The 12,058-nt window shown below is 34.5% G+C and overlaps 1 protein-coding gene across 5 annotated transcripts in view; it reads right to left on the reverse strand.

Annotated features, from left to right (window-relative positions):
* The window catches only part of EPHA7 (EPH receptor A7), a 157,571-nt gene that overhangs the window by 97,864 nt on the left and 47,649 nt on the right, over positions 1 to 12,058 (reverse strand). For all 5 annotated transcript variants that reach the window (XM_087817515.1, XM_016198771.2, XM_016198770.2 and 2 more), the window contains exons 4-5: positions 5,013 to 5,168; positions 3,853 to 4,188 (exon numbers count right to left, since the gene is read on the reverse strand). In XM_087817515.1, the coding sequence (XP_087673641.1) occupies positions 3,853 to 4,188; positions 5,013 to 5,168 (492 nt within the window). The remainder of the gene's footprint in view (positions 1 to 3,852; positions 4,189 to 5,012; positions 5,169 to 12,058) is intronic.

Consider the following 12,058-nt stretch of genomic DNA (forward strand, 5'->3'; position numbering starts at 1 on the left):
CAAACAAACAGTCCTTCAGGGTTTCTGAAATTTTTTCCTAATATTGCTCTACAGCAGGCAACACTTTTTATTCAAGTGCCCTATGTGGTTTTTTTAAAATATTTTTTTATTGAATTTTAGAGAGGAACATCTACGAGAGAGAAACATCATCAATTGGCTGCCTCCTGCACACTCCCTACTAAAGATCGCGCCTGAAACTGGGCATGGGCCTTCACCGGGCACGAGCCTTGACCAGAATAGAACTGTGATCTCTTGGTTCCTGGGTTGATGCTCAACCACTGAGCCATGCCGGCCAGGCATCAAGTGCCCTATCTTGAGTTGTGAAATGAATATATATCCTACTACATACAGTATGGGCTCCTCATAAGGATAGGACCATTCTTTACCTTCCTATCCTAGCATTCTCCACAGTACTTGACACACACTCATCAGTACTCTTAGATGAAGCAGTACTTGAAAAGCATCATTTAAATAGTCAGCTCTTATGAACACAAATGTAATAATTACGACCATATTTGTTCAAGAGAGCCTTCCAATGTAAAGAAGAATGAGGGTCATGCCATAAATCAAATGGATGAGCTTTTCCCTTCACTTATATGTCCTTCAAATCTCTCCCAAGTATGTAAGTTTGATCCCTGTGACTTCTTTGTTACTAGGTCAATATCATTCCCAAAAAAACAACAATAAAAAGAATATATATCAGCCAGCTTATGTAAGTCATATGTTCATGATAAGCAACTAAAAAAATTACCTAAATATGAATATCACATAGTATGCTTCTGGCTACCGTTCTCATCTTAAAGCTAATTATTGGTCTAAATAAGAACATCAGTCTTACAATAACTTGTGGCTTAAGAATTACATTTTATACAGGCCAAACAAAATTAACTCCTCCCTCCTCCAATGTTGTAGCACATCGTTGACAATTCTGGGCCTCCATTATTTCCCCCCACCCTGCAATAGATAAAGATTTTAGAATGTTTTGCCTTGACATATGCTCACAAAGGGTTTCATAAAAAGAGGGCTAATCAGCATTCACCTTGCTACTCGCTGAAATAACAGTTTTGTAATAATGGTTTTTAAGTTTTCTCTAATATTGTCTCATTTAACAAAATAATACAGGAAGCTCGATATTATTTTATCCCCATTTTACGCACAAAGAACTTTAGCGATTCATCCATGAGCACACACCTCCTAAGTGGCAGAACTGGGGCTGGAGCACAGTTCCTGTAACACCAATAAGGACAGAGGGTCCTCAGTGTATTTCCATTTCCACAAACGTTGCTATGGAGGGTCTGAGCTCCAGACGCCAAACATCATAGAAAAGGAACTACAAAGAGCACAGGCTGCCTTTCAAACACAGGCTGATTCTGCGCCATTCTTCCTCTGTATTCCTGCCCCCTCCCCATTCGGATTCTTTGTTTTATACTAGGCACAGTGGATGGTTGACAAGAGGGATAACAAACCAGAGGGGGAGGCTTAAATTCATTCCCAAAGTGACTGCGGCATAAACTAGGTGGGAGGTGCTGCTGTTTGGTTAAATGGAGAATGAGAATTTCAAGGATCACAAAGTTTCAAATCACTCCCCTTTAAAAAAAAAAAAGCAAAACTATTGGTGATGCATGTAGGGGGAGAAGTGGTATACAAATTGAGTAGAAGAGTCACTTACATATTCTAAATCTGTTCTGTTAAAAAAATAAATTAAAACTTTTAAAATTACCACAGCTTGCTGCCATATTTAAACACTTTTTTTTTTTTTAAGTAGAAAAAGCTAACAGAAAAAGCTAACAGTGTAACAATGAAAATTCATGGGTTTTTAGTATTTGAGATGGAGTAGAGACGAGGCAATTGTGCATTAATATTTCAGTATAAAAGTGCAAACCTAGTTTGCTTTTTAACTTTATTATATCTATTCTTCATAAAAAGTCTAATGGCTTTATTGGAATAAAATCTACATACCACAAAATTCACTAATTTTTAAGTACACAATTCAATAATTTTTTAGTATATTTACAGAATCGTGCGAACAGCACAATCTAATTTTTGCACATTTAAATTACCTCCTTCCCACAAGACAAACAAGTCTAGTTTACTCTTAAGAGAAGAGAATCAACGCCCAAAGCCACTTTACCCAACTACTGTGATATATTTGATTTGGAAATTTATGGAAAATCTATGATCCATTTAGCTGGTGTTAGTGTAAACTTGAAAAATTAAACACTGACGTTTAAAGAGCAAGAAAACTAATTCCAAAGACAACCTATTTGGTGAACTCTATTTGGGGTATCAATTCAGCATCTGTATGTTGTATTCAAAAATAAATTAAAATGTCCCTTTATATCCTTGATATCAGCAGGAGTAAGCAGTTATTCTAGTTCAGTAGACCTGAGTCCTATTAATGGTTCTAAAGATAGTGCTAGTATCACAATCATGAACCTAAAGTGTCTCAGATACACTCGCTGCAGAGTTATGATGACAAATTTAAATGTACAGCAACATAAGTAAAAACGTAATGACAACAACATTTTAAAGACTAGTAAATCGTGTAGGGCAAGTAAAATGCATCAATCCAAATATCAGTTAAATTCGTTATTTCTTTTGCCCAATGTTTGAAGATTTAAAAGTCTCTATGTTGTTATACCTCCAGACTTCTGCTGCTTTTACATGGGAGATATAATTTGCAATAATAGCCTTTTAAATATCGAAAAGAAATCTTTAGAATAAGACCCTACTAATCTGTTCAAAATGGTAAGCAGGAGACCATATGCATAGTTTTCGTTCTGCAGATATAATTTAAATAAGTAACTCTGTTAAAATTGGCATAGAAATGAAGAATAGATTAGTCTATGTCCAGGAATTTGGGATAATACTGGTTTTTGACAGCCAGCCAAAGATCAAGAAGACCTTGTTATAAGCTTATTATGATGCTCACACAACTCAGGGCTCCAGTGTAAGTCCAATTTTATTAATGACGATGACATAGCACTTGGCTGCATCTCCTGCATAGCACCTTCCTTCGGCAGCAAGCATTTTCAAAAGGTTGAGAAAGCCCTCAATTTCTGAAATTTTCCTCAGTAGTTAATATTTTTCTGAAGGTTTAGAAAGTCTCCAATTTATAAAACTTCCTTCCCAATTTGTACTTTCCAAAACATAGGTAGCAAAGCAAAAAATGACTGAACAGGGCATCTCAAATGCCAGTAAGAAAATAAGTGAAAACTGCTTTTTGGCTAAACTAGAAGTTCATAATCATGGTTATTATATATTCTAATTCATTTCTTTTGAAATCGTCATGAGATCTCCCAAGTACTTATTTCAATGTTACAAACAATACCATCACAAATCTCCTGGTGAACTTAAAATTCCCTCATGCAAAATTTAAAGCAGACTTGCCATATATTTCAAATATCACATTCTAACTGGTTAAAAATTGGTTAACACTATGGGAGGCAGTGCAGCCAGCTCTTTCACTGTTCCTAATGTTCATGTAGATTTTGATCATGAGCACATATCACACAAAAAGGTAAAAATGCCAGTGATACCCTGCATTTCGTTTTACCCAATGTACCCACTCTCCTCTGGATTTGTCAACAGTTTCTAGTCTTAGAGCAGTCTTAACTGGTTTACAATTTATCCCTTTTACTTCTCCTGCCAGATCTCTGGAGGAGATGTTAATGAGTCTAGTAATGGTTTAACAGGCAACTGGAGAAATAACAAAGAAAAGTTAAAGGTGTGAATAATCAACAGGCTGGAATAATCGAGTCCTGTGTAGCCAAGTTAACTAAATACCCAAGCGAGACACCTCGCTAATGTAGGGACATTATTCCCTCAGGGGAGGCAAAGGAAAAAGCCTACCTGCTTGACCAGTGGTGATGCTGACGGCTGCAAAGAGCCTCTGGGATCGGCTTAAGTCAGAAACTCCATTGACAGCTTCAACTTCAAAAGTGTAGTTGGCGTGGGCCAGCAGGTCCATGACGGTGACATAGTTGTCCTCTAAGCCGGTCTGCTGGGGCATGTATCCAATGTTACTCCCACAGGGGACACACTCGCCCTGCTCCCAGCTGCACCGCTTGCACAGCACCCTGTAGGTCACGTCGTTTCTTCCCCCGTTGTCCGCAGGGGGGCTCCACTCCAAACTGACTGTGGTTTGGTTGATGTTGAAAATGAGGTTCTGTGGTGCAGACGGGGGCCCTTCAGGAACCAAAGATAAACAAACAAATAAACAAAAATAGAAAAAGGCAAACAAAATGCACCAAAGGACCATGTGGGTCATTAAGCCAGCGGCTCAATTACCATAGAGAAAACGAGTTGAAATGCTTTCTTTCACATAAACGTTTCATTACCTTTCCTAGTGAAGCCATATAAAAGCCTCCTTGAATTCACTTGGCAAGAGGCTTTATTTATTTTCCATTTAATATGTCAAAATGAAAACAGGATAACAACTGTCTTTGTACTTTTGCCACAGTCTTTAGCTATTTTACTTCCAAGCAATTAAAAAACAACAGTTAATACGCCTAAAAAAAAAACAGTTGTGAGGTTGTTTAAAAATAGTTTTCCTTTTAACCGTATAACAGAGAATACATCTATTCATTTTTAATGTGCTCAAGAATGATTTATAGGACTGTCTGGAATTTGGTTTGGATTTGGGACTTTCAAACACTCATTAATTGAAGCACCAAGATGTGAGATTTGCTCTATTTAGTGATGGGATTTTAATTTAGAAACCATTACTTTTTACTCACATTTCATACACATGTAAGACTCAAATAAATAACTTTTACATTTTATGATTCCTATTAAATAGATGTGAAAAATATTATTAAAATGCATCTTTATTTTGCAGACATAAAAATTAAACTGAAGTTGAAGTAAGATGTATTTTGCATTACTGTTTAGCTTTAGAGGTTCATGAAAAATTTTTAAATATTTAATAATAAAGAATATTCACAAATTCTTTGCCTAACTCAGTGATGTCACAATAGTACAAATGTAGGAAGGGACTCTTGTGAACTTACTTGTGCACGCAACATATGGTGGGTCAGATGGAGCCCTATAATATCCGTCCTCACATTCACACCTTGAAGAGCCTTCTTTATCAGAAAAACTGTGAGTCGGACATCGAGAGCACTGAAGATCTTGAGAGGAAGATTTGTAGAATCCCCGGCCACAGGCTGGGTATGCAAAAGAAAGTGAAAATAGAAACATAAGAGCAAGTAGACCTTTTTAAAATTTCATTACTATTTAGCAAAGAATAAAATATGAAATATGATTTGTGAACAAGCTGTTTATGATAAAATTTTGTTTAGTGTATATCAATAACCCAATTTTATAATACTCCATTTTAAGACAAAAATAATAAAAACCCAATTTTGTACCTATAGTTCACATCAGTTTAAAGTCCAGAGCCCAAAACTGAACACAAGCATAATTTGTTTAGACAAAATCTTAGGATATTTAATCAAAGGTAACGTTGATTTCAATATCATTAACTTTTGTTTGCTAAACTGCATTAACACACTCAAAAGTTATGTTTTCTTCACCAAATATGGCTGTAAAAGAACGTTTTTTGTTGATTTGATTTATAATAAAAAATTTAAGAAAATTTTAATCACTTACTAGAAATAATGCTGTAAAATGTTTCATTTGAAAATGATAGAAATATATTACCTTCAAATTTTCAGGAAACTTCAAAATATAATTTCAACCAATTTAACTTATAAGGCAGGTGGGTTTCCACTAAGTGAACTTCCTTGTTACTAAAAATAATGAAATCCCATAAATAGGAGAAACCTATTCACCAGAATTAAGGAGAAAGCCATCAACTGTAAAGAGACCAGGACCGTTTCTCCCCAGCCAAGAGAGGCTTAGGGTAGAGTCACATTAATACAGCAAATGCTCTCAGCAACGGACAGACAGGCACAGAAAGCATCTCTATCACCTCCTAGTGAGGTTGTTTTTATTCACTAACATCCTATTTGTTATTAAATCAAGAAACCTTGAACCATTTACTGTCACTGGATGTTTTATATATTCATTTTCAATTAAAATTTAGCAAATTAAATTTTTATTATCTCGACAATGTTTTATTAATAGATGGTATGATACATTAAATATATATAATAAATTCAATTTGTCCTTCATATTTTTTAAATGAATATTTAAGTTTTAGTGACCTTCAAATTTAACAGAAATTAATAAATCATATCTTTATAGATTTATAACATTTAACGTAAGTTCAAATATAACTAAATTGTTATATTCAAGTTGACTTAATGTTCTTAACTTGGGCATTATTCAGTAACTTAATCACATTTTCACTCTTTGGTAGGAAAAGCTATCGTATCTTATCAAGGAGGTATATTCTCCAGCAGAAAATATTTTCTACTTTTGCTCACATGCTGATACATTTGAGAGCTCAAAATCACCTTCTGAGTTTTAAGAAAATAAAGCCGCTTTACATTAACAAGATAGGTATTTTAGATAACTTAGAAACTTAAAGATATGTTACACTGTGATAGGTAAGTGTTAGATATGGAAACAGAACTATAGCCATCTCTTTGTAAATATACCATCCACTACTGAGCTCAGAAGCCAGTCTGCCTTTAGTTGGCTTCCTCTCTTCATACAAGAGGAAAAACTCATAACATATTGAGCAAAGCAGCTTAATGCATCTTTACATGTTCTCAGTAGCAATTACTACAAATCTAAGACACAGAGAGAAAACAATGAGATTGATTACAAAATAATATAATAAAAATATAACACTTAAAAATGTCTCCAAAGATATGATCTTGCCACAGAAAAGAATGGTGAACGGCTCGGTTAAAGAATTCAGGATGGAAACTCCTTTCTTTAAATATTCATTGTATCCTGCTCTAAGTATTATCTGTAATTCAAAGTCTAGATACAACATCTATAAAATAGAGAAGGCAATGCTTTATTCACAACCTGCAACTTGATAACATTAAGACCCAGAGAATTAAAAACAGAAAAAGAGAGACAGTAACAGGAGGCTCAAGGGGAGAGACATGACATCATTTACTTAGTTTTTACAGGGAGAGGAGGTTAGGAAGAGGGACACAGGGGGTACACAGGATTCAACATCTACTAGGTGATTCTTCCAGGTTACTAGGCAGCAAACTACCTAGTGGAATCCCTCCAAATTTTCTATCTTCCATTGTCAATAAAAGCCTCTAACTAAAGGCTTATTCCCATTTTTCTCGCAAACAAGGGGGTACATTTTTTTGCTCAACATACATGATTTGTAGAATATGTATGGTACCTAATGTAGAGAAATTTAAAATCCTTATCATCAACTTTTATATTACATTAAATTCTGTTACCACTTTAACAGATGGGAAAGCAGATTTGAAGCAAAAGTAACCTGAGTTCTTCAAATAGTTCTGTTTGTCTGGGTTAAAACTGGATTTAGAACACAGGACTACTGATCCTCAGCCATATGCTATTCCACCCGCGTCGACTACTGAATGAGCCCAAGTCTGGCATTTATTCAATGGTTCTCAAGGGCTTTGGCAACCCTAAAAATTAATTTCCAAGGTGCCCCTATTGTCTTTAATTATACTCCTTTACTAATTTAAAGCTATTATTTTAACTTAGAAAACTATGAAATAATATCCTAGCATACCTTACAGAAGAGATATTAAATGGGTATTCTCAATTTCACTATGAATTTTGGCACTGACGATTCCTGCAAAATTATGGAGTACAGGCATGGCTCTTATTAAACAGATAATGATAGAAGCAATATTGGAAAAATGTGGTCCTAAAAGTCTTAACATTTTTTCTTGGAAGTAATATTTTGTTTCAGCTCGGTTAATATTGAAAATAATGAGTTGTAACAAGGCAGTTTTGACTTAACCTCTAGGGAAACTATTAATTTAGAGTTATTAAAAAGAAGTACAGCAGCCCCCTTCATCCGTGGTTTCGCTTTCTGCATTTCAGTTACCCAGGGTCAACTGGCACGGCTCCGCGATCCAGGATCGCCCGAGCAGATGATCCTCCTCTGATGTGCTGTCAAGATCAACAGGAGCCTAAACAATGTCACATTGCCTGCTTCGTTCACCTCACTTCATCTCATCACTGTGTCATCTCACACCATCACGAGAAGAAGGCTAAGTAATAGCACAAACAGGATTTGGAGAGAGAGAACCCACATTCACATAGCTTTTATTTTAGTACACTGTTATAATTGTTCTATTTTATTATTAGTTGTTATTGCTAATCTACTGTGCCTAATTTAGAAATTAAGCTTTATTATAGGTAGGGATGTATAGGGAAAAAATGTAGTCTATATAGTGTTGGGTAATATCCATGGTTTCTGGCATCCACTGGAGGTCTTGGAACATATCCCCCACAGACAAGGGAGACTATTGTACAAAATCTCTGGAGCTATGATATTAAGTCAAGAACATGCAACAACATAAGATGCGTCTCTTGCAATAACAGTGAGCAATTGGGTGGTTAAAAAGTTTGGGAAGAAAGTAACAGATGCTCTTAAAATTAAAATTTTAGCCTGGCCAGCATGGCTCAGCGATTGAGCATCAACCTATGATCCAGGAGATCACAGTTCAATTCCCGGTCAGGGCACCTGCCTGCAAGGGGCGTGCAGGAGGCAGGGGATCAATGACTCATCAGTGATGTTTCAATCTCTCCCCCTCCCCTTTCCTCTCTCTGAAATGAATAAAGACATATTTTAAAAAATTAGATGAAATAGCTACATGAAATAGCTTCAGTAAAATACTCAGTGACAGAAACTGGTGTGAAGTGACATATCTGAGAGTCAACCACATAGGAAGAATTAGATGAGTTCTCCAAGCTGCTCCCAAAAAGGCTACCTGGAAATCAACACAATTTCTCCTCTATAAATGCAGCTGGTTTTCTAAAAAGCACTAGCAAAAAGGTTTTAGGGGTAAAGGACTTCTGTAGCCTCAATCAAAGACAAATTCCCTTCATACATAACTACAAAGTATACAGGAATAACTTTCTAGAAATCGTGAAATCACAGTTTTAAAACTTTTCTTCCTTTGCTTTATTTCTCAATTTGTTCAACAGCATTTGAACTCAAAGCAGACTTTAATTAATATAGTACGTGTCTATGGTAAAGTTAATTACAATAAAAAACATACCATTTTAATTTCCTGCCTTTTGATGCTTTTTGCTTTTTTAACTGAACACTGTATTTTTTCCCCTGTTTATAATTTTTCTTTTTCATTGAATTTATTGGGGTGACATTGGTTAATAAAATTATATAGGTTTCAGGTGTACAGTTCTATAATACATCATCTGTATATTGCATTGTGTGCTCAACATGCCTTTAGATAATATTTCATTGTATTGATGAAAATTGGAAATATGTATAAAATCTGTTTTCAATATTTGATTACTTTTGTAAAAAAAATCTTTTACCTATTATTTTAGTAATAGTATTTTTTCAGTGTTACCACAAGGGCCTGGGATTAATTCCTTTGACTTTTTTTTCTGCCCTTAGGGCCTTAATGAATAAAACAACATAAATTCATTATTCTAGAGCCAAGAACCATAATCTTGTCAGATTTTATATACTAAGCAAGTTTTCATCTGATCTGTTCTTTAAATGAAAAAATACCAAAGAAAAAGGAAATCAAGGAAGACCATGAAATTTCTGTTTAATAGACAGCAACATTATTATCTACTTCAATATATCTACTAAATTATTATTACAATATACTATATTACAAGACCTGTTATAGTATCTACTGCAAAGAAATAAATGTAATTTAATATATTTAATTTCAACAGTTTTACATAAGAATATTGTCCTAATTGGTTCAAATAATATTTGGAATTTAAATTCATTAAAAAGAACACAAAAGGCAATAGGGCTTCCCATTTGTAAATCAATTACTTAAGAGCTATAGTACTGCAACAAAATATCTCTGAACACAGAGGTATTTAAATATATAAGTGAATTGATACAGAATTCTAGAGCTCTGATTCTCAATTAAATTATTCTTACAATCTCACATTCCACAGCTGTCTTCAATGGGCGGCAAGTGTTTAAATAACAGGCACCAGGTCTTTAAGTATATACCTCATGAGGCAGCCTGTGGAACAACGAGGGCACTGGTTTAAAAACTCTTGTGTTCTCAACGAACAATGCTAAAGGCCATCCAAAAGCCACGGACAGATTTCCACCCTTTAAGCCTAACAATTAGGTGTAATGGAATATCTCTTACTTTTGAGTGAGGGTAGAGATGCTCAGACTTGCCCTTATTACCTATAAGGGTAAACACAGAGGGTATCTTATCTGATTATATTTGTAAGGGCCCTATCCCAGAAAATCCACATACTTCTAGAATTCTACAGCCAAGACAGGTTCCCTGGTCCTTAACAGGTTATTTTGTTGGAAATCGTAAGCTCCAATTTTAATCTCAGACATACTGGACACCATTCTAGACATCCAGGCACTGATAATCCATTATCTTCATCAGCTATGCTCTATGAATGCACATTAGAGATGCTTTCAAAAGACACTAATGCCTTGGCCCTGTCACAGTAATCAAATCATTCCTGGAGCCTGGACATTTCTATATTTTAAAACGTTTCCGGGTTTTTAGAATCATCATTCTGTAGGTTCCAGGTCTTTTCTCAGACTACCAAAATCTCTAAAGAATGCATAACAAAATATCTCCACCATAAAATTGATGAGGGAGGTAAAATGAGACATTGAAAAATCTAAAAATTAGAGTTCTAAGAAAAATAAAAGTTAAAATTCATTAGTAAGCCAATCAAAAATAGGCAAAGAATCTGAATAAATATTTCTCAATTGAAGGTATACAAATGGCCAATAAACATTCAAAAAGATGCTCAACATCACTAGCCATTAGGAAACGCAAATCAAAACCACAATGAAATACCACTTAAACCCAGTAGGATGGCTATAATAAAAAAGACAGACAAAACGAGTGTTGGGAACAATATGGAGAAATAAGAACCCTTATACACTGCTGCTAGAAATGTAAAACGTTGCAGCCACTTTGAAAAAATCTGGCAGTTCTTCTAAAGGTTAAACATAATTACCATATTACCCAACAATTCCACTCCTAGGTATGTATGCAAGAAAGATGGAAAAATACAGCAATGCAAAAACTTGCATATAAACATCCATAGCAGACTTACTCATAATAACCAAAAAAGTGGAATACGGAAATGCCCATCAAATAATAAATGAATAAATACAATGGAGTATTATTCAGCAATCAAAAGGAGTTAAATACTGACACATATGCATGAACCTTGAAAACATTATGCTAGGTGAAGAAATCCAATCACAAAAGATCATATATTACATAATTCCATTTATGTGAAATATTCGGAACAGGCAAACCTATAGAGATAGAAACTAGATTAGTGGTTGCTAGGGGCTGGAACAGTGAGGAGAAATGACAAGGGACTACTAATGAGTACAGGATTTCTTTTGGGGGTGATGAAAATGCTCTAAAATTAATTTGCAGTGAGAATTGTACAACTCTATGACTATACAAAAAAATATGGAATTGTTCACTTAAATGGGTGAATTGTATGGCATGTGAAGTATATCTCAGTAAAGTTGTTATATATAATAAAACCCATTAATAATACAACTTCAAACTAAACATTTAAGTAAACAAAGAAAAAAGTTCCAAATTTTATCTATTGATAATATATTACTTTGCCCTTCTAACACATATATTCTATATTGATCTATTTTTATAAAGCTGCATTTAGGTAAAATAAATTAACTATAAATTATTTAAAACTTTGGAAAATCTATAATCAACATATTCTTTTTACCATTTGGTAATTTTAGAGTCACATAATAATAACATATTTTATCTGAGGAGTAGCAATTATATCTGAGTAATTTTATAACTTAAAAGAAATAGATTCTTATCAATAGCAAGCTTATATTTAGGGGAGATTTTTAATACATTATCTACAAAGTGAGTTTTAAGTGAATATCTGAATAGATTTTAAATATTCTTATTGTTTCCCCCACATCATTTAGCTAGACAAAGGCTGG

Source organism: Miniopterus natalensis, chromosome 5 (genome assembly GCF_054644295.1).
Source record: "Miniopterus natalensis isolate mMinNat1 chromosome 5, mMinNat1.hap1, whole genome shotgun sequence".
Lineage (NCBI taxonomy): Eukaryota > Metazoa > Chordata > Mammalia > Chiroptera > Miniopteridae > Miniopterus > Miniopterus natalensis.